Below are 23,801 nucleotides of genomic sequence, written 5' to 3' on the forward strand. Positions count from 1 at the left end.
ACAGTACATCTACGTAATCTGTGTACACAGATTACAGATTGGAGATGGCCGTCAACAAGGAGCCGGTCAACACCACGCAGGACGCCAGGGAGAAGATTAAGAAGTTCAAAAACCCCTGAGGATAAAGTGATAAAAACTGAAGCATTTTAAACACCATAAAAATTGAGAGAATTTTTTTTTTTTTATAGCTATTTGAAAGAAGGATGGAAAGGTGGGAAACAAGGAAGGAAGCAAGAAGAGTGGAATGAAGTTAACAGGGATCTATGAAAGGAAGGAAGCAAGGCTGCAAGAAAGGGAGGGAGGTAATGAGGACATGAAACAAGGATTGATGAAAAGAAAGAAGGGGAAAAGGAAACAAGGGTATGTATGAAAGTAAAAATTTAAAGGGAGGAAGGATGTGCAAGGACAAAACATGGCTCCAAAAACCCCTATGAAGAAAAACAAATGGATCTCGGTTTCCCTTGCGCGGACGCAGGTCTAGTTCTAGTATCTACAGGAAGGAAGGAAACAAACAAGGAAGTATGGAAGTAAACATTGTATTGAAGGAAGGAAAGAATGATGCAAGGGAGGGGGCACATGAATGTAAGGAAGGAAGAAAGGAAACACGGATCCATGAAAGGAAGGAAGGAAAATAATTTAAATGGAGGGAAGTGTATAGTATGGAAGGAAGGAGGATGTGTGAAAAAGAACAAGTTTCTATTGAAAGCCTTTGTTTTTTACCTTAATCTCTCTGAACACCAGGCTTCCCCAGAGTGCTGCAACCAGCCCGTATCCCTGCAGAGGGGGGAAAAAAACAACAACATCGGAATGTTTCCTTTTAATTGAGCAATTATGAAGGACGCCGGCTCGTGTATGTATCCGTGTGTGTGTGTTGGACCATTGAAGACAGTCAAGCATGACTGTGCAGAATGGTTGAATTTGAGGGAAAAACAGGATCAGGGAAACTGGCGGATTGAGATAAGAACGCTGGACGGATGGCGGACAGAATGCATTCACAAATCAAGAAACGCGGATAAATAAGCATGCACACTTTTTATGACTTATTTTCGAATAGGTGGCTCACTGTGCTGCAGCAGGAAAAAAAAATAGATCAATAAAACAAAAAAGCGCACAGTCATTTAAATTACGCTAAAATTCTGATGAAAGATTTTAAAGTCAAAAACATAATTTTAGTGTAAACAAAATACACAAATAGCTCAAAATTAGTGTATGAAGGCACCAAATGAAAACGGTAAAACAATTCAACATGAATAAACAGCAAATATGTAAACATATTTTTACATACAATGCATGTAAAAATAAAAACGAAGTACAATTGTAGCATAAACGAGATGCTTTTAAAAACAATTCTTCAAATGTTTTTATTAACATGACAAAGTTTCAAAGAAAAATACCAAAAATAAATGAAACAATTACAAATGAAGATGTTAGAATGTGGGAATGGGACGGTGCGCTGTATGGAAAAATACAAAATACGGCTTCAACGCGCAGCTCCTGGACATGGCGAGAAAAACGTAAAATCTCTTGCACGGGCGATGTATTGAAAGGACGAAAATTTGATGGGTGGGATCTCAGGTGTGGCTTAATACTGGTTTAACAACAGCCGAATGGCATTTGTTCAATAGATCGTTTTGGGCGTGCTACTTAAAACTGCATACACTAGCTTTAAGTCAAACTCACCCTTTTGACATTTATACAAAATAATAATGAGGCAAATTGTAACAGCAAAGTCCACTTGGCCGGCTAGTCGGAGCGGCATAGGGAGAGAAGCACAATCGTACTTTCGGCTTCATTTTTGAATGACTACCTAAAAACAGGACATCTCAAACGCGGAAAAAAAATATATATTAAAAAAAAAAAATAATACATAAAAAAATAACCACAGCCCAACATTACTGTAACGTTTGGAACGGCGCATACTCACCGCGGTTACGATGGGATACGTGACCACTGCGCTCAGGTAGTTGTTGGCCAGGTACCAGCAGTAAGTGGCCAATGCCCACATCAACCCTGACAACAGGCCTGCAAGCAGAAAATCGTTATTTTGCAAACATTATTGTAATAAAAGTTAAAAAGAAAAAAAAAAAAAAAAAGTTATTATTTTTTTTAAGTCTGATTTGTACTTAACATGAGTCGCCCCATGAAAACAGCTGTCTGCAGTTAAGCAGATACAAAAAAACCAACAAAAAAAAACACCCTTTTGTGCTGCTTTACAAATATGCATGAGGTTAACTTTTAATACTTGCATGACAATTAGGGTCTGTTAAAAACTGATGGAAATGAACTTAAAAAAAAAAATGGGCTGGTTGGATTGATGGGTAAGAAAAGGTTTCAGTGCAAAAAAGGAAAAACACATTTAAATTCTGATGTAAACAAAATGTAATCTAATCCAACAAATAAACTTCAGTCTCATGACCATCAGGGGGGAAAAACAAATTTAAAAAAAAAAAGGTTTTAGTGTGTAGTAAAAAAAATAAACAAATGCAACAAACAAAATATGTAATCCCACAAATGTTAAGCATAAAATGTTAAAAATATATATTTTTTAAAGACTCGCAGGACAACGAGAATGTCAAAGATTATAAAAGTAAATGAACAAAAACAGAAATTACTTTTAATAAATGCTTCAGTGTGAAAAAAATCCCCAAAAATGTCAACAAAATTGATGGTAATTTTAAAAAAAATAATTAAAAAAAAAAAAAAAAAAAAACTTCTTGAACTGTGTAAACTTCCTTGTACTCCAGCGTGACAGAATATTCAAAATTAAGATGTGAATGAACAAAAACTACTAAAGAGTAAATATATTCGAGAAAAGTAAAAGGACTCCACTTCTGTCTGTGACAAAGATGGCAGCAAAAACAAAAATAACCCTTACCCTCCCATAAGAAAGTGGACATTCCGAAACCACGAGGTGGAAAATGACATGGGGGGTGTACAGACCATTACTGTAAATACGCAAAATGATTGCCGACGACATGGAGAAAGGGATGAGCGCCACTTGAAAATACGTAAACAGAAAGATTCAGGTGCGCAATGGGAATCGGGTACTTGGAACTTGAGTGTAAGTCCATCCCGAGTCGTGCAGTGTCACAATTGTAGGGCTGACCTGGTAGAATAGCTCTGGAGTAGATCCTTGGCCTGCTCTTCATGATGAAACAATAGATGGCGAAGTACACTGTGCTAGCCGCAAATATGCCACAAGATTGACCGTAGACATAATCCAGGTCTGCAGGCAGAAGCAAACAAACAAAATAATAATAATAATGTTTTTGGACATATTTGAACAACCGTGTCCAGTGATACGCACCGTAAACGCTGGCTCCGTGGAAAATGCTGTCGCGGCATGACGAATGGGTCTTGATGTAAAGCATGGGCGCGAAGGAGGAGCCGTACAAGACGCCCGACATCACGGCCAGCAGGCAACCTCTGAGGACGGCGGCCATGCAAAACTCCATTTTACCTTGTCTTTTTTCAGACGTAAACAATTCATATTTGGCGGGCACGTTAATCCTGGTGAACATTTACATTTGGAAACTATATAGTAACTCCGCAATTTCGGAAACAGTATTTTTTTCAAACCGCCTTGGTGACCTCAAGCCCCGAGATAGGAGAGCCCCGCCTCAGAGTCCCCAGACTCCGCTCCCTCATGCGAAAGCAGTTTTGTGTTGCACTATGATAGACCAGTCCGTTTTTCGGGTTTGCGGCCGAGCGGAAATTCGAAATCTCTTTTTTTGATTTTTCGGCGATTTTGCCTCACACAAAGCGTCTGCACTTGGGCCCGACGGAATCGATCCAGAACTTGGACGAAATCGGGCTGTAGGTTCCAGAGGTTGTTCGCTGCAAGAGATAAAAAAAACAAACAAACAAAAAAAACCCCCGAACACTTAAAACATAGTATGAGAACAACCCGTAATGGCTTCGGAAATGTCAAGTCATGTACCGACCCCGTCGATGAGCAACGGAACAACTTCGGGATTGGGCTGCAGCTGCACGTCCGTTTTCACGAAGAAAAAGATGATACCGCTGGAACCAAAAGCAAACAAGTCAGACCCTGACGTGCACCATTGATTCTTACATCTCCAAAAATGGTAGCTTGAACCTAATGGAAATAGACAGGCAGCTGAAGGGATACAAAAAAGTGCTCATCAGCAGCCGCTCACTTTTTGGTTGATTTTGATCGGAAAGGAAACATTTATTTTGAATCATATTCAATCAGTAGACCATAACCAAACCTTTTTGGTGAAATGTTTGCAATTTTTGGTCATTTGAGGCTAATTTTCTTTTCTTTTTTTTTTTTTGTCCTGTTCGGCTTTTAGGTCAAGCAGAATGAAAAACCTGAGGCTGATTTTCTAATGATTTTGAAGGATGTAGCACAGTATTACTGCGATATATTCTCTAAACCTGTTTTATGGCAATCCAAGACATTATTGATTTGAATCATATCCTTCAAGTAAAAAAAAAATTTTCTTGCGATCTCTGGTCTAGAGTTTTTCCAGGTGATTGATCAAAGTTCAAAAGGTCAAATGCTCAGGAATTCAACAACTCATCCTTACGGACAAAATCTATTGATTTTCAGTTGGCCAAAGTGGCTGCGGCTTCAATCTTTCAATAAGGGAACACGCCAACATTGCCTTTTTATTCAATTTGAATACATTTTGTATCAGGGCCCAGTGTTAACTAAAATCTCCGCCTTACCTGAGCAGACACAATCCGACTCCGCAGTAATTTAACGCCGGCCGCGAAACATCCTCGGCGGGGATCCCGAACCAGCCGAACCTGAGCGCAGTCAAATGCCAATCAGACATTGGAATTAGCCGGTACCCACTCTGGCAGGCTTGCCGCTTCGTTTGAAATCAAATCACCTTGCGGTGGCCCAGCCAATCAGCATACTGGAGGAGCCCCAGATTAAAATCCCCAGGCCGAGGCCAATGGCTTTGATGATGGTGACGATCATTACGGTTCCTGAAAATTATACACAAGGACAAAATACACGGTTTACCGACAAATACACATTATGCAGAAAACTCAACCTTGTAATCGTCCGCATTTATACAGATGACGAAGCAATCCATTACGGCAGCTTTTCAAAACATTGTGTCTGCTTTTATGAACACCGGTATGCTAAATTATTGGACACGCTGCACTCACTTTCGCTTCCCTCAAAACAAGGCGACAGGCAAAAACACCATTTCAATTCAATTTTCCTTGCTTCTGATTTAAAAAAGTCAGGAGGCTAAATCTTGATCTGTTCCAGTTTTGGCAACTGTAAAAAAAAATGAAATCAAATGAATTGTGTCCCTCAATATTTTATTACAACGTGAAAAAACTCGAGCAACAGTGTTCAGAAAAAGGTTGCAATATTACCAGATACAAGTCGTAATGTTATCAGAATACGGATGCAATATTCAGAGTAAAAAAAGGCACAGTGCTAAGAGAATAAAGTTGTTATACAGCATGAGGGAGGGGGGGGAAAAAGTCCGTGTGTAAAAAAAATATACAATGGGTACGGAAAGTATTCAGACCTCCTTAAATTTTTCACTAATTTCAACAATTACTTTTTTTTTTTCTGTCAATATGGGGTCCTGTGTGTACATTAATGAGGGAAATAATTTACGATAAATGGCTGCAATAACTGAAAATTTTAAGGGGGTCTGAAAACTTACCCACTGTGTATATGTATATATATACATATATATATATATATATATATATGGCAATATTATGGAAAAAGTAATCATGTTGCCAGAACGAAGTTGTAATATTACGAGAAAAAAGGCGTAATGTTCCAAAAAATAATGGCGCAATAATACAAGGAAAATAAAAAGGCGCAAACACGAAAAAAAGCTACACCACCACTAGATTTTTTTTTTTTTTTTAAATGTTACAAGAATAAAATTATTAGCAGAAAGATGTTACAAGTAGTTGTAATATTACAAGGGAAAAAAAATACAATATGAAAAATAAGTGTTATGCGGAAAAAAAGTTCAGAATAAAGATGCAATAAGGAAATGGAATGTCATGAGACTAATTGTAATATTAGGAGGAAAACATGGCAGTCACGAGAAAAATGTTGCATTACAGTATGACTAAAAGTGCAAAAATCAATGTTACAGGAAAAAGATTGTGAAAATTTGTCACAAAATGAGCAGAAAAGAATCATATTGATAATTGTCACTTGTGGATCGTGACAGAAACGTACATACCACACTGCAATATGGATCGATTTCATCTCAAGGACATCTGTTGGTATCAATCTTTTACCTGTGGCCCAGATGACTCCCCCGAGCATCGCCAACGGATAGAACTCGGGAGAGTGGAGGATGAGGTCGCCGACCATGGACACTGACCAGATGGCTGCACAGTACACCCACTGGAAAAACATTCCTGTCCAAGAAAACACAACAAAAGTCACGTGGGCAATTGTGTGCAGACAAACGTATCGAGATACAAGCCACCTGCTCCAAAAACCCAATTATACTGGAGGAGATACTGCAAATAATGCACTCGATTGCTCCCTTATTGTAAACTGGAGCAGTTTTGACGCACCAATGCTAATAAACTAAAAGTAAGGTACTCAAAGTCACTCACCATCTCCTGTCTCGATCTGTTTAATCGGAACAACGTTGCTTCCGTACAGCAGCACGGCAGCCATGTTTGCCACAAATCCATAAGTGTAATGAGTCATATTATTGGTGGCGTTAAAACCAACGGGTCCATCTTTTTCTTCAACCTTTTCATCCCCACGGGCAACTGACGAGAAAAGTGTGGGTGGGGGGGATTAACATTTTGGAAGAAAAAATAAAAATTAAAAAAAATCGAAAATTCTGTTTTCTGTTTCTTACAAACCTGGTGCCGTTGTCTGTTCTCCATAGCAACAGGCGATCAAAAGCAGGACGTGCAAAATACATTTGACCGCGAGCATGTTAAAAAATTAAACGTGATACCCAGGCCCGGTGGATTCGGCAGGGGTTTGATTCTGCAGGAGGTCAAAGTGGCGGACTGAGTGCTCAGCAGGTGCTGTCAATCAACCAATCACAGCATGAATTGCACCAGCAGGGGGCAGCGCTAATTGGATGACATCAACCCTAGATTGGTGGTGGTGGTGGGGGGGGTTTAACAAAAATTGTCTGACGCATGTTAAGTGCAGTGACTGAGGAAATTAAACTTGTTTTAAATAAGGCTAGAACTTTAAATTAAATTTACTACTTTGTGTAGCGAAAGGCGCCACAATCTAGTTGAATCCGGATTGAATCTAGAATGTAGTAAAATATATTCACAGAGAAACGTTGCAATATTGTGGAAGAGTCACAGAGGATAGAAACACAATATTATGAAATTATATTGTAAAGAAAAAACAAAAAAAGGCCTAATGTGAAGTGAATAAAATTGCAACATTAGAAGAAAAAAAAGTCAAAGAATTACAGAAAATGCAAAACATTATTAGAGCAATTATATTGTTAATGTTAATTGTATTGTATATTGTTTATGTTAATTATATTGTTGCAACTTGTGATTTTAACCACTTTTTTTATTGTTCAGTGTCCTTTGGTTTCTTGAAAAGCGCTTGAAGTTAAATCTATTATTATAATGATAATGATTACGATATATTTGATTATTATTAAACTATGCAAATGTTTGGCATGCTACGACAAAAAAGTAATAGCTTTTATGTTTGGAGATAGTGGTAATATTCGAAGGTTTCATGAATTTTATCAACTAAAAATGCCTCTTTGTTGTGCTATACTTATTCCTTATTATGTATTTTAAAAACATATGCAGGGATTTTTTTCATTCTCAGCTCTTTTTTTTAATGTTTTTTTTTTTTTTTTCTGATTTAACTCCATCATAAAATAAAAATGAAGAACATGATAATTATATGTTGTTGATTTGTTTGGAATATTATGAGAGGGGGGGGGAAATGTGCAATGTTTTGAGAATACCGTTTCACTATCAAGAAGAGGGGGAATAAAAACATACTACGCCAAGAATAAAGTTGTAATATTATGAGAAAAAAAGACGCCATGTTACCAGACTGTCAAAATGCCACGTGAACAAAGTGGCAGCCCTGAACTACGAGGTTAGCGCCCGTCTTTGTGATAAAAAAAAAAAAAACACCTTTCCATTCCTCCCTATTCAACAATTTATATGGTTGGCGAGGCAGCGTCGCCATAGCAACAGGAGTCATCGTATTCTCTTCACGACAAGCCGCCGTGTCCCTTCACGTACTTGATTTCAGAGATAAGAGAATATGCCGACAAAACAAATGGTTTCTTTATTAACAGTCAGGGGTTGACATTTTCTTTTTTGCTCACCTTGAGCTTCCTAATCAAGATTACGGCTGCCACAAACGATTATCTTGATAATCGACAACTCACCGATTATTTTTGCGATTTGACAACCTATTGACAATTGTACATTTAACATTTAATTATCGTTGCAGCTTGTACCAGCATTCCTGACATGGTTTATGATAATTATATATGATAGTGCAAATGACAATGAAAGCGATACTCTGGCCTTGAACATTTTTAGCTGTAAATGCAAATGTGATCGTAAATGTTTAGTCCACTTTAAAATGGAACTAAAAACTATGCACAATCATGTACAATAACAAGGCAACCTATTATAGGTAAGAATACGTTTGGGCTCTTTCTTCAAATGTTCTGCATTAGCACATGCTTTGACGATGACAAAGATAAAAACAAAAAATAAACCCAATGAAAATCAGTTGTGAACTACGCAAGTTCTGATTTATTTTCAATCTAACATTGCCCTCACCAACATGGCCGCCATGCAAGCACATAACCTGGCTACTACGGCCAGCCGGCATAACGCGTTTTCTGTTCATTTTGCGTGTGTGTGTGTGTGTGTGTGCTAAGGCTTATGAGATCGTCATTGTGAGCCTTAAGCTAACGTTTGCAGCTTTACGCAAGTAGTTTCACGAACAAGTCATATTAGCAGCAAACTAGCCAAATCGCTGACTGAGATTATTGTCCGTCTTCGTCAATAACTGAATCAGAATCAATGAAAGGCAAGTTCTGTCTCTCAGGTTCTGCATCACATTCTTCTTTCGTATTTTGGACACCTACGTACGGCGGGTGTTAATGTCAAGCCCTGTTCGAACCGTATGCAGCACGGAGAGATTGGAATCCCTATACAGCCCGGAGACACAAACACCTATATTTAAACCAGTTAAAATCCAGTTCAGGAAATCCTGTAAAAGTGCTGTCGCGTCCTTTCCTCCCTAATGAACAAGAGTTATTTTTCCCAGCGTGGGGAAGCGTTCCCCACTTTTTTCGGGCCTTAATGACTTCAGTATCCACAAGCAGATGTCGCCTTGGAGGCATGAATTTATAATGTCGCTCACTGTCAGTTAGGCATTCACCTCTGGCCGCTTAGACTAGATGAAATCAAATGACACCAGATGATCGGCATTCGTGGAATGTCATTTGCAAACAAAGCGACACAATGTTAGAGGAGCAAATGTAATGTTATGTTGATGCACAGAGCGTGAACCCTCGGGGTAGAACGTGAAAAGCAAAAATGTGCGAATAACGAATGGCCATGATGATATTTGAACACAAATGGCGCATCGACGCATGTAGACGGACAATATTACAAAACTCACAGGCAAATTCTTGTATCAAAGTGAAAAACGACAATTACTGCAGCTTCTTCGTTTGTGTTTGAGTTACTGAACTGAATTATTAAACTGCCCCCGGTGGCCAAGTCACACACTGCAGAAGGAGACTCATTGAAGTCATCGTGACGTACAAATCGTTTAATTTTCTACACTGTATTTAATTTTGCTAGTACTATATGTTTTTTTTTTTTTTTTTTTTTTTTGTTATATCAAATACAACTACAACTAAATTTGTGTTGTCTTTTGAGGGAGGAGGCTGGATCGGATTAATGGCATTTCCATTCATTTCAATGGGGAAAGATGATTTGAGATATGTATTTGCACACAAAAACGATGAATAGGGGTGAGTTTTTCAGCGAATAATGCAGAATAATGGAGGACAGAAATGTTGGAATATTACAAGATAAACATCACCATGTTACAAAAAATGATCTATTTTTAAAAAAGTCTAAATATTGTGAAAAGTAAATGTCAATATTACGGAAAAAGGTTGCAATATTACATAATAATCAAGTCAAAATATTATGACAGTAAAGCTGGTCTATATGAGAAAAAAAGTCATAAGTTCAAATATTATGACAAAAATTGAAATCCTTTGGGAAAATGTCATAATATTCCAAGAAAAATGTCAGTTACAATAATAGGGACTGCAAAATGATGGGGGGAAAATAATATACAATATTTCGACTTGTCGTAACGTTACATTAAATATTATATTCAATATTAATATTAGTCAATATTAAAGTCGCAATATTACGGGAATAAAATGACAATGTAATGCAAAGTGTTTTGTTTTTAACCTTCATATATACATATATAAAAAACAACAACTCATGAATGAACTTAACAAGTAAATAATCGATGAAAATATGGACTCTACCGGCAGAAAAAGGAGCTGCCTTTTCTACCGGGTGGGAATAAGAAATCGGAAATCGGACAAGTTCTGGTTGGTCCGCGTGGGTCAGGAGGGAGCTTCCAGTGCGCAGTTGCATCCCGTCATCCCTCAGTTGGACTTTGGCTCGGCCCGCCGTGCTCAGAACTTAAAGGGCTCGGATGGGTCGCTTGCACCGGCCGCGCGTCCCTCTCCCGTCCGGACTCTGGCTCCGGAGGTGCCTTCTTCCCAAAAGAACGTTAACAGCCGCGCTGGTATGCGCCCTGTATTTCTTTTTCCCCCAAGTCAACCTCTCTCTCCGGAGCCAAATCACGCCGAGCGGGGTGTTGAATGGGAGTTTTTTGAACGCGGGCTCGGCGGTTCCGACCCACTCAAACGTGGTCTACGTCACCCTCAAGTCCAAGCGCCTCAAGCCGGCTCACATTCGCGGCACGGTGCGACCCAAACTGCGGAGGAAAGTGAGAAGAACCACGCTTCCGCATTCGGGTCCAGCGGACGGAGCAGAAGCGGAGCGTCCCGCGAGTTCTATCCGGATATACAGCCGCTCTCCTCCGCCGTGGCTGAGCGCGCACGACGTGGGCACCGTGCGCGCTCTCGCCGGCGCCAAAGTTTTACGCGTCCGACAACCGCGAGGAGCTGCGTGGCCGCTCCTGGTCTTCGAGGGAGCCCGGCTGGAGGAGGCGGACGCGGCGTGCGGACTCGCCCGCGGCCCGGAGGACTCGGTGGAGGTGTTCGCCTTCCATTTGGACCGAGTGCTCGGACTCAACAGGACGTTGCCGGCAGTGAGCAGGAAGTTGGCCTTCCTACACAGTGGGATATTCAAATAATAGTTTTATATTGACGATAATATGGAATAATAAATCATTAGAGGTCAAGTCAAGTTTATTTGTCCAGCCTTAAATTACAACTGAGTCTCAAAGGGCTTCACGGGCCCACAGTTGACAAAGATGGGCCATTCCCCTGATCGAAACCCCACCGAGGTGGCCAAAGTAATCACACTCAGTACTCAAGTAGAACGACAGGTACTTGTGTAGGGAAAAAAAAAAAAAGGATAAAGTCAAAGTACTCACGATTCAACTCATTTACTCAAGCAAAACAAAAGGTGTAGACTGAAATGTTCTTAAATACAAAGGTTTTTTTTTATTTTTTATTTTTACTGTCAATTCTGTACAACACTCATTTTGATAACGTAGTACAGGAATGGGCAACTTAAATGATGTCGGGGGGGGGGGGGGGGGGGGGGGTCACAACCTTTTGTCAGCGCCACCAGGGGGCCACATGCACGGGACCTCAATTTCCTTGGTCGAGTTACTGCAGCTTTTCGCCACTGTGTCATGCTGTCAATCGCTTAATTTTTAAAATCAGATTAAATCACACTTGTGAATTTTGATATTCATCATTTTCCGCTAATGCTTCAAAGATAAGTGTTTCTGTTACGGTAGAGGAACCTTATTTATATAGATTCTTTTTTTAAATGATCTAGGGGCCACTCCAAATGTGGACCACGTTTCCTCTACCACATGCCCGCTAGTCGTCAGTTGACCTAGGACAACAACAACAAAAAATCTTTCCCGTGATGTCCCGCAGCGCCATGTTGGATGTGCTAACATGCATGTTTGTGGGGATGCGGGAGGAAGCCGGAGTACCTGCAAAAAAATCCACACGCACGGATAGATCATAAATTCCAAACAGGAAGGCCGGAGCATAGATTTGAACCCCTTAACACCAGAACTGCGACGCAGACGTGCTAACCACTCGAACACCGTGCAAAATTAAATAACAAAGTTTTCTATAATTATCCAATAAAATCAACTCCCCCCCAAAAAAAAAAAAAAAAACACCTCAGCTGTATGTGTTTTTTCATCTTAGACTGAAAATTTGTAACTCCAAGAAACTAGTGGTTTTTGGGTTGTACAAGAAACCACACATTCTCCAAGAATCATTCTTGGAATTGACACCATCAAAGAATTTTCACCAACAGTTAAATTTCAGTTCTGTCAGACCACAGAACATGTCACCAAAAATTAAGGTATTTGTCCCAGTGTACATTTGGGAACTGTAATCTGACTTTTTTAAGGTTTCTTCTACAGTAATGGCTTCTTCCTGGTAGTGTAGGCGTTCAGCCCATGTCAGTAGAGTACTCGTCTTTTGTCTCGGGTTGATATGCACATTTCGGACCAAAGTACATTCATCTCTGGCACACAGAACCCGTCTCCTTCCTGTGCGGCTAGATATTCCTATGGTCTTTATACGTTCATAGAATGCTTTGAACAGATGAATGTGGCACCTTCAGGCATCTGGAAATTGCACCCAAGGATGAACCAGACTTGTGCTATTTCGCAATTCTCATGCTGGTATCTTGGCTGATTTCTTTTGATTTTCCCATGATGTTACATACAGAAGCAGTGGGTTTCAGGTGTACCTTGTAAAAATACATCTACAGGTGTGTCTCTAGTAATTAACTCAAATGTTGTCAATCAAATCTGTCAGAAGCTTTCAAAGAAATGACATCCTCATCTGGGTTAGTAATCTTTCTGTATTCTAGCATCTAGCAAATAAAACTAATTGCGGTAATCCCAATTGGCAGGAAAAGTTTAGTCTGATTTTATTTAAAAAAATAAAAAAGCGCATGTCTTTTTATATAGTGTATTTAAACATCTGGCTTCAATTGTGGTTAAGTAAATAAGTATTCTGATGTATCTTCCCTGTCTAGATGGCCAGCCCAGTCCAGTGGTGGCATGGGATGAGTCTCTCTACCCGGATGGGGTGAGCCTAACGTGGGCCGAGTACCAGAGGTCTCTACAACAGAGGTGCTGGATTCGCAACGTTGCCCCGAAGCTGGAGTCAGGCTGCTCCGCCATCCATCACTACGAATGGAGCAAATTGGCACTTTTTGATTTCCTCTTACAGGTGATGGATTGTTGAAGACTTTGAAATGTGTATATACACACATACACACACTATAAATGCCAAAGCTGATTTCTGATAATGAAGATATTAATCATTTTCCGCAAATGCTTCAAAGATAAGTGTTTCTGTTTCGGAACATTGTGATAGTCCAACAGCTGTTTTCTACAGATAAAAAAAGAAAATATTCTCAGAGGAAATGTCTTTTGGCTCTGCAATTTCCTGTGTAGGAGGCATGAATCATAACAGTCTGGATTTTGGCATCGTGCGCTTCTAAGGGAGGGACTAATGATATCGTTGGAGGTCAAACAACGTTGGCTTTTAATGGGAAAGGGTCATTTTATTAGCTTTCTTGGCAGTACGCTATAAAAAAACCGCCATAAGAATTTGGAGCTCAACTTTGGACTGGCTGACTCCAAAGTTAAGTGAATTATAATAATCTAGATCAAGATGTGATGAAGGCATTAATTACTGTTTCACACTGCTGCTGTGTAAAAAAACAAAAAAAACAAAAAAAAAAAAAAGAAAAAAAAAGGCTTCACCTTTGTCAGGCGCCTGAGGTGAGAAAGGTTGGACTTTACTACTGCACCAATTTGCTGATCCAAATTAAAATCACTGTCCAATTTAAAACCCAAGTTGGAGACTGTTGGCTTCACAAAGTGTGCCAAGTCAACAGGGTTACTCCAGAATGCCTTGATTGTCGAGAGATTTTAATTGCCACTCCACACACAATCAAAATGCCCTGTACTATATGCGTCAAAAGCAATTCAGCAACCAATCCAGAATAGAACGGAGCCTCTTCTGTTTCACAGTAGGCACTTTTTGACACCTGTGACTAACATCAGGTGTCATTCTGTCATACCCAATCCCAAGTATATAAAAAAAAAAATATTAAAAATGTTGTTTTAAATACTCATCTTATGTTCACTTTGACTGTAAACTTCAACTGGGAGTGGATTTGAACAGATCGAATTCTCATTTTGTAAGAATTGTTCCTTATCTGTCAAATTATTGCGTGTTGTGAAGTGAGTTGAGTTGAGTTCATTGCCACCATACAGCGCTCGTATGTCAAATTTTTTGTCTGCAACTCAAAGCGACAACAAATCTGCAGAACGACGGCTTGTATCTCGGGAAATGTATAAGTCGGCTCGCTCGTACAGTATCTCAACGAAGCACTGTATATAATGTGTGACCACCGTGACGGCGTTCTAACATTCCAGGGGGCGCTAGCGATTGAGTTTCAGTATATGTACACGACACTACGAGCTCATGTCAGTACGTTTTGTGTCTCCACAGCTGTTACTTTTTTTTTCTTCCCGCTACTAATCCACGATTGCTTCTCACAGACGTCACACTGCCGCCCGACAGGTTTGCCGGCACATCCAATTAAAACCTCTTGTCCAACGCACCAACGCAGCACGAAGATCGTCATTGTACTGTGGATATGGCGGTCTTGTCCTGTCGGTCCGTAAAGGATTCTTCCAAATCCAATCTGATGTTGCGCATGTCTGGGGAAATGGGTAATAGCTGTCAGTTGTCAAGAGATTATCAGGGGACGAGAGTGCAGCACTGTTGTTAGCGTCCCTGCTGGCTGTTACTTAAATAAACATGCCCCGGTTGAGAGCGTTAGCCGTTCCGCATCGTAATGATCAAGTACTGCGACAAAATATTTGTACTTTGTTACTTCCCACCACTGCCGAAATTTACAGTTAAGCTGTCAACCAATCGCTTCTTCTTCTTGCTGCAGATTCACAACCGTCTAGATCCCAGCTGCTGCGGGTTCAGGCCCCGGGAGCAGGACGAGTGCCACAAGGCCGGCCGCCATTTTGAATGCTCGCAAGGGGACGACGTCCGACTGGCGAACATGGTGCGCAGGCGTCATGACCCGCGCCACCTGGTACTCACCGTCAACAAGGGCTACTTCGACCGGAACGAGGACAACCTGGACTTCAGGCTGCTGGAGGGGATCAAGGAGTAAGTGGATTGGACTGGTTTCTCATGCTAACGACGGGTAGCTTTTTATTTTGAATCATTGTTTTTGCCAGAGGGAAACTAGTGAGGTAATGGGCTAACAGTTGATTTTTATACCCAAGGATACCACTGTAATCAGCGTTTTTCCTGCATATAAAATTTGGAGGCGGCCATGAAACTTTGCCGTTGAATTGCACGCACATACTTTTGTAATTTTTTTTTCTTTCTTTTTTTTACTATTGAATGCGAATAATATATGATTGAAGAAAAAGAAAATGTTATGCGACGATACAGTAAAATGCATGTAAATGCTTCAAGTTTGCTTGAGCCAGTGGGGAAGCGGGAGTATGAACAAATGATGCTAACTAGTTGAAAGAGAAACAAAGTGTGCTCAGAAATAGACTTTTTATCTCAAGTGTCAGCGTGTTCGCATCCACTAATTAACGCTAGAAGCGGTAAAGAAAATGGATGGATGGATGGATGGATGGATGGCATGGCATGGCATGGTTCAAAAACATCAAGATTCTCAAAAACCCAGCGAGCTTATTGAGTTGCATGGGAAGCATTTTTACATCATATTGAACTTATGTTTTTTTTTTAAATGTTGACCATTTAAAGTAGAAGTCCAGTAAACATTTTTTAATAAGAATATTTTTTTTAAAAGAAGTTAACCGCTGTGTCGTAAAACTTAAAAAGACAATGAACTTCGGCAGTCCTCGGTAGGCAAGCCTCTTCACGTTAACATTTGTCGTTTTAAATAAAACAATAACATTATGAACAAATACTCAGAGTATGCTTTCATTTGTTAAAAACAATTATTCATTTTATCTTTTTTCAATCCTATTTTTGTCCAGCTCATGTAGCTTAATAAGGTATGACAAGGACCAGGTTTTAGTATGAATTTCAAAAAGGCACATCATACAGCGGAAGCGTGGAAGTATTGGAACATGTCATGGAACCATCTGGGACGAGCATCTTCTGTGGCTTCCCATATGACTCACTTAGGTTTCCACTGAAAAGTCCTCCCAGAAAATGACTTTATTACAGCCTCGCCAGGCAACAGCGTTTCCCAGAGTGACGTCTGCCACATCAGTTCATTGATTTCAGTCAGCGGCAGAAGACTGCGACACGCCTGCGGCATGACAAAGCTTATTTGAATATTCTATTTCTGCCCCATGCAGGCCTCTTCCATGCTCTGTGTGGACCACCTCGCCTTTTCTGAGCTCGTTAAAAACCGATGGCATTTTCCCAGGTTCACAAGCAGTGGAGCGCTATTTAAAATAATATACCGTGAACCCCTATTTACGAAATTACCCATTCGTGTGGAACCTATAAAATCCGCTGTATCGGATAGGTCACGTGTCCTAATCCTTTTGTCCAGGCTGCCCGAGAGCGCCGTGTCAGTGCTGAGGAGCGGCCAGCTGCGTGAGAAGCTGCTGCAGTCGCTCTTCGTGGACCAGACGTACTGGGAGAGTCGGGGGGGGCGGCCAGGCATCGACAAGATAATCGATGTCATCGAGCAGCGGGCCCAGATTCTCCTCACGTACGCCAGCGCTCACGGTGTCTTGGCGGCGCCCATGAGCGACTGACGGCGTGGGAACGACGGTAAATTTGTCCCGGGGACAAAATGGCACCTTGTGTCATCAATAGAACACAAATGTGGGCTGCGTTCAGAATTGTTGATGCACCTCCCTTCTCCCAAATCACGATTTTTATGCAAGTTAAAGATTCAACCACGGAGTGGGCCATCTGTATATAGTTAATATTAAATCATATCGGTGTCCACAGTGACAAACGGATAAAAAGGCTTTGCGATCAAAGAAAACAAAATAATGCCTGAAGCTGAAAAAGTTGCTACCAGGAAGCTTGGAAATTTGCCTTTTTAAACTTTTCAGGAATGTTGTAAAATATTTGAGGATGTGCCTTTGGTGGGTGAGCAGATATTTGAAGTTTGGCATGACTCTGTTTCCGCCTCGACATGAAGATGCATGCTCTTTTCTGCGCGTGGCCCGGTTCTCTTAATCCCGCCGTCGCTGCGATATTATTTGTCAAACCCGACTTGGCATGCTTCGACAAGCTCAGCGAAATATTTGGTATCCATATAGCCGCTGAATCGCTTCCGTTTGAAGGTGAGCAAAGGAAGTTAAACCAACAGTGGGTTTCACCATCATCCACATCCACGGATCAGGTCATAAAACGTGCACCGGCTGAGCCTCGGGGGCCTGAAGCTAACCAATAATAAATCAAATATTTCTTACCATTGATGCGACTTTTAGTAAGGCGCGGTTTTGCTGATGGCTTTGTAGTCTTGCTGATACGTGGTGAGGTTCAGCTTCATGCATTATTTTTTTTTTTTTTAGATGTGAGAGAACGACTGCAAGCATACGTGGAGCCAAAAACGCTCGATTCGGCGATTCTCACACGCCGCGCTGTGTGCTGTGTGACAGGAAGCGCGCTCCAAGTTTTGACAATCAGCTGGTCTGTGCCCCAAGTCTGTAAAACAAAATAAATAATAATAATAAAAAAATCAATCTGTATGTGTGAGGATAAACAGTGTCTATGGCTGGTGAAAGAAAAAGAAAAAAAAAAAAAAATCACCCTGGCCACATAATTAAAGGTTGTTGACGATGTATTGTTAGCATTTACATTGCCGCCGGGCATGACTGAAATTCCATGTGTTGCTCAAGGACAATCCAGGTCGAGCTGGGTCCTGTTTTCGGGATATTTTGGAGTTGCTTTAAATAATGAAATATCAGGAGATGGTTTACGTGAGTAATTCCTGCCTGTTGCGTCCTGATAACGGTTGACCCTTGAGCTGAAGTTCTATTTATAAGAGACAGCTTTCAAAAAGAAAAAAAACACACACACACACACACAAAAAGTAATGTTTTGTCTGTTTGAAGATGAATGGACGCCGTCTAGTCCTGCAGGAAGCATATGACGTAATCGGATTATGATTTCTTTTTTTTTTTTTTTTTTTTTGTCCTGTTCGGGTGTTAGGTCAAGCAGAATGGAAAAATCGGTATCCCTTTCATGCCGGAACAGTTTTACTGTGTCACAGTGGAGTTTTTAAGCTTCCGCTGTGGTATTAGAATTGAGGTTTATTGAGACTCAGACTTGATCAGTCGAACAGAACAAAGTTTCTCGAAGGGAGAGAGAAACAAAGACAAAAGACAAAGCACTAATTGTAAACAGGATGAGTGAAGTCAACCCTTAAATTATCTACAACAATGAAACATTCAATATGAGTGTTGCATGGGGCTGTAGTTTCCGGTGTGAAGAATAAAGTCAAAATTTGGGGGGCGACTACAGTAGTCATAGTTTTTCCAGGTAAAAAAAATAATAATAATAATTCTTTGAAAATACAGTTCAATTTTTTTCCAGGAATAAAGTTGTATTAAGATTAAAATGAATAAATATATATAAATATGAACTAAATATAGATAAATAGCACCTTATTTTTAAAAGAAAAAACGGCATAACTTTATGAGAAATACTGTCAGAACCTTATGAGAATAAAGTCATATTTTTGCCAGAGAAAAGAAGCCACATTAAAAAAAAACTAATTCTCTCTAGTGTTCCCTATTTTATAGTAAAGGGCATACTTTACAAGTGTTATGTAATACCAACTAGCGTATATGCTTCTAATTCTGACACTGCCCATTATTTTGTACAACCTTTTCAATTGCTTGATTTCTTTTCAATGTATTTCTTTTTATTTTTTAAACAGAGAACAAAACAAGATAGTGGCATGGCCCTCCCCAACTTTCAGTTATATTACTGGCCTGCCAATATTATCGGTCATATTTCCATCTTGCGAGGAACTTTCCAACCTGGGTAGAAATGGAAACATTTTCCCGTCTCCCTTTTTCAACTGTCAGCACTGTTTGGTGCGCCACTGCCTGCAACAGTGGTTGTGTTCCAAAAAAAAAGAATCCAATCATTTTTCCATTTAAGTGATACAATAGCATCAATTCATCGATTTATACCCAACAGGAAAAAGCATAATTACACGCAATCTCCGATAAAAATGCCCCTAACCTTTCTAAAATCTAAAGTTTATAGATACAAGATCTTCAAACACTCGAAGATGAAATGTAGTTCAAGGTTTTGGAGGCGGTGCATTAAAGTGCTTTCGACACGCCTTGAATTCTATTTAAAGCAGTACATGGAGTACACTATTCTAAAGTTAAATTATCAAAAAATATTTTCACAAATCAGCCCCATGTGCGACAGGCGTAAGATGATGATGCAACGTTCATTCATATGTTCTGGTTCGATTCTTTGACTGCTTGACTTTTTATTTTATTGTTTTTACTGTTTTAGTTTTTACTGTTGGGGGTGATTATTAAAATAAAGTATTAAAGTGTGCAGATCGACGTTACCTGTACCAACTTTTGCTCTGACCAACCAATCAAGAGGATGGGGGGGAAAAAAAGGCGCTGATGTGCACATTCCCATTGCTAATACACTTTGAATTCAAGTTACATCGCTAGCACTACTGATTCTGGAGGCCCTGGGCAGATTACACTGATATAAGGCTGAAATCTGATGGACAAAAAAAATTCAAAATAGTTTTTTAAAAAATCCACCACCCACATACATGCAGAGGAAGGAGTACAGCGAAGAGAAACCCGATGAAATGACGAGAATAGATTATTGGGAATAAATTAAAATAATTCCGTGGACGAAATAATAAGAATTTAGGCTGTAAACCCAGAGGAGGTCACCAACAAGCTATCAGTGTGATCTAATCGCAGCTATAGTGTGTCCCACAAAGTGCCATCTTGCATACGATCGGTCACATTAACAGTTAGTGACTTGAAATTGAAGAGCGACTGAATTTTCACATTTGGTGGCGAGCGGTGCTGAAGGATTCGCAAGCTCCAATTTGCCCCTCAGAGTGTTCCTGTATGGACGCCGCTTTTGAACTGCGGTGGAATATATTACAAGCCGATCTACAAGGCCTCTCCCCCTTCCATTATGTGTCGCAGGAGGAACATGACGGGAGGAATATCCCGGTGAATGTGAACCGTAATCCAATAAACAGGAAAGGAGGGCTTCTCGGCCGGGCCTCAGGGTGCGGCCTGCTTTCGAGCTCACTGATTTTGTATTTATTTATAATTTTTGCAAGTCACTCCACTCCGAGTCAGCCTCTACTGTAGAGCAGATGATTCAAATGTATTTATTCTGTTTTTTTTGTTTGCTTCATTTATGTATCTTATTAAGTAACCGGTTGATTGATTTATTTCAAATAATAAGAGGCAAATATTAGAAATATACATAACTTAAATAACTTTACATATACATTTTTATCATTTGTATTTCGATCCATCCATCCATTTTTTACCGCTTGTCCGAGGTCAGGTCGCGGGGGCAGTCGCTTTAGCAGGGACGCCCAGACTTCCCTCTCCCCAGCCACTTCATCCAGCTCTTCCGGGGGGATCCCGAAGCGTTCCCAGCCCAGCGTAGTCTCTCCAGCGTGTCCTGGGTCATCCCTGGGGTCTCCTCCCGGTGGGACGTGCCCAGAACACCTCACCGGGAGGCATCCTAAACAAATGCCCTAGCCACCTCATCTGGCTCCTCTCGATGTGGAGGAGCCCGGACACCCTGCGGAGGAAACACATTTTGGCTGCTTGTATCCGGGATCTTGTTCTTTCGGTCACGACTCACAGCTCGTGACCATAGGTGAGGGTAAGAATGTTGATCGACCGGTAAATCGAGAGCTCCGCCTAACGGCTCAGCTCCTTCTTTATCACAACGGACCGATACAAAGTCCGGAGCACTGCAGACGCTGCACCGAGCCGCCTGTCGGTCTTCCGTTCCATTCTTCCCTCACTCGGGAACAAGACCCCAAGATATTTGAACTCCTCCACTTGGGGCAGGATCTCATCCCCGACCCGGAGAGGGCACGCCACCCTTTTCCGACTGAGGACCTTGGTCTCAGATTTGGAGGTGCCGATCCTCATCGCAGCCGCTTCACACTCGGCTGCGAACCGCTCCAGTGAGAGTTGGAGATCACGGCCTGATGAAGCCAACAGAACCACATCATCTGCAAAAAGCACCGATGCAATACTGAGGTCACCAAACCGGACCCCCTCTACGCCTCGGCTGCACCTTGATATTCTGTCCATAAAAGTTATGAACAGAATCGGTGACAAAGGGCAGCCTTGGCGGAGTCCAACCCTCACCGGGAACGAGTCCGACTTACTGCCGGATATGCGGACCAAACTCTGACACGGTTGAACGCCTTCTCCAAGTCCACAAAACACATGTAGATTGGTTGGCCGAACTCCCATGCACCGTGGAAGGACCCTGCTGAGGTTGTAGAGCTGGTCCACTGTTCCACCGCCAGGACGAAAACCACACTGTTCCTCCTGGATCTGAGATTCGACTTTCCGACGGACCCTCCTCTCCAGCCCCCCTGAATAGACTTTACCAGGGAGGCTGAGGAGTCTGATCCTAATTTGTATGTATTTTATTAAATTATTGGTGGTTATTATTCAAATAATTATTAACAATACGTTTTACAAATGGGAATGATAGACTTTTTAATCACTAAATTTAACTCAAGTATTTTGTTTAATATTGAAAATGTATATTAATTAATCTTTATTTATAATTAATTAATCAATCATCATTTTTTTTCCAATAAAATTTATAATTAATTAATTAATCAATCATCATAATTTTTGATTAATTTATCTAATTCAACATTTGGTTGATTGATTTATTGCAAATATTAAAACCAATAATGGAATAATTACTTAGAATTAAATTGATTATATATTTCTACAGTTAACTATTTTCCGTACACATTTGAACTTTTTTGTTTAAATGAGATAAAATTTTATTTTACAATTTTTTTTTTAATGAGAATTAGTATTTTCCTAGGGTCGTGAACCAGTGCAGTTCATACGTGTACATAGAAAAACAAGAGTCGCGTCGTGATGACGACAGGTTCTGAGAACATGCCCAGCATGGATCAATTTTTTTAAAGAGCTACTCTGCTGCCCTCGTGTGGTGAAAAGAGATGGCACAGGTAGCCCAGCACACATGAGACTATCTTTCATTCGCAGTGAGGGGATTCTTACCTTTGTAATCTTTTATGTCCTTTTTAAAGATAATTTTGGTTTGAAATACCCCAAAATGTCCCTTTTCAAGCTATTCTAGTTGGTCTTTTCCCTCTGGCATCGGAAACCGTCGGATTTGTCATTAATATGCGACATGCTTTGCTCTGAATGTTAAATATGGAAAGTTAGTTACTTTCAGCAGCTGCCAAGTGGCAGTAATATCACTTATCCACAGTACAAAAGAAAAAAAAAAGCATGCGTTTAACCGTACCCATTACTTGGCAATGCACGCCACACAAGTTACAGAATCATGTCATCAACATCAGGCAATAACTGAAATATTAGTGTAGTTGAAGCCGCATTAAATCAGCAACTTAGTGCAGACACAAAATTTGCCAGTGTTGTAATTTATATATATATATATATATATATATATTACGTGTTACGTCTAGCAATTTGTATTAGTTTTGACTAGAAATAAAATATTTTTGGTAAGATTTTGAGTTTTTGCAGATCATATCAGATACACTGGACAAAACTATTTGCTATTCAATTTGCTAGCGATAGCTCCAAGTGCCTCATTAGCTTATTAGCTAAAAGCTTCGTAGTACGCACCATTACAAGCTCCTGCCGAGTCAGTGCCGACACATAACATACAGCAATTCAAGAGGAGGCATTAAAGCATCGCCGGTGTGGTCAACTGACTTTTCATAGATTGTGTCAGGGTTGTCAATCAAGCGTTACCTGGTCATTAGCGTTAACACAGCTGGAAACGTGTGTAGCGGTTCTGACCATCGATATGCGCTGTAGCCACCCGGCTAAGCGACGTGTGTACTTGGCGGCCATGTTGGGAAGGTCGATGTTCCTTTCGAAGGCAATGCGTGGACATTGAAATGAAGTCATAACTCGCTCATTGTTCAACCGATTTTCACGAGGTTTCCTTTTTTGGGGGGGAAATGCTAAAGCGTGTGATAACCCCACCCAAAAAAAGATCAAAATATATTTTGTTTCAAATTAATTTGAGGGCTAAGGCAAGTTTTATTTATGCTCATATAAGTAGGGCTGGCCCGAAGATGCTGATCCAGATGCAGCAGACCTTCCTTTTCTCCTGCCTGTCTGTATTCTGTGTAAGTGAGCTCACACATGCTGCTCTAAAAGTGGCCCAAAAAGCATTTTCCAAGTTGATCCAGGTCTCACAAAGTCAAGTGTTTCTTGAAACACTTTTTTAAATGTTATTTATTTATTTATTTTATACACGTTTTTTAAATGTTATTTATTTAGTTATTTATTTATGTATTTTACACCTGGGCTTGGG

At 40.4% G+C, this 23,801-nt stretch overlaps 2 protein-coding genes across 5 annotated transcripts; one reads left to right on the forward strand and one right to left on the reverse strand.

Annotated features, from left to right (window-relative positions):
• Positions 1-23,321, reverse strand: tmem144b (transmembrane protein 144b). Of its 3 annotated transcripts, XM_061685032.1 has the most exons (14): positions 23,231-23,321; positions 20,764-21,023; positions 17,672-17,906; positions 6,589-6,750; positions 6,262-6,384; positions 4,863-4,962; positions 4,696-4,776; positions 3,945-4,023; positions 3,758-3,837; positions 3,308-3,426; positions 3,107-3,226; positions 1,925-2,022; positions 721-774; positions 1-115 (listed from the first exon to the last, which is right to left on the reverse strand). In XM_061685032.1, the coding sequence occupies exons 4-14, from the start codon at positions 6,683-6,685 to the stop codon at positions 32-34; spliced, it is 1,035 nt and encodes a 344-aa protein (XP_061541016.1). In that variant the 5' UTR covers positions 6,686-6,750; positions 17,672-17,906; positions 20,764-21,023; positions 23,231-23,321; the 3' UTR covers positions 1-31. The 3 variants fall into 3 exon arrangements, with proteins under 3 accessions (XP_061541016.1, XP_061541017.1, XP_061541015.1); XM_061685033.1 differs by lacking the exons at positions 20,764-21,023; positions 23,231-23,321 and having other exon boundaries at positions 17,672-17,985; XM_061685031.1 differs by lacking the exons at positions 17,672-17,906; positions 20,764-21,023; positions 23,231-23,321 and adding an exon at positions 6,847-7,297.
• gask1b (golgi associated kinase 1B) lies at positions 10,493-18,329 on the forward strand. Of its 2 annotated transcripts, XM_061685030.1 has the most exons (5): positions 10,493-11,345; positions 13,249-13,445; positions 15,190-15,416; positions 16,795-17,018; positions 17,774-18,329. In XM_061685030.1, the coding sequence occupies exons 1-4, from the start codon at positions 10,697-10,699 to the stop codon at positions 17,000-17,002; spliced, it is 1,281 nt and encodes a 426-aa protein (XP_061541014.1). In that variant the 5' UTR covers positions 10,493-10,696; the 3' UTR covers positions 17,003-17,018; positions 17,774-18,329. The 2 variants fall into 2 exon arrangements, with proteins under 2 accessions (XP_061541014.1, XP_061541013.1); XM_061685029.1 differs by lacking the exon at positions 17,774-18,329 and having other exon boundaries at positions 16,795-17,720.
• Positions 23,322-23,801: the final 480 nt, after the last annotated feature.

This window comes from Phycodurus eques, chromosome 9, assembly GCF_024500275.1.
Source record: "Phycodurus eques isolate BA_2022a chromosome 9, UOR_Pequ_1.1, whole genome shotgun sequence".
In the NCBI taxonomy this organism is placed as follows: Eukaryota; Metazoa; Chordata; class Actinopteri; order Syngnathiformes; family Syngnathidae; genus Phycodurus; species Phycodurus eques.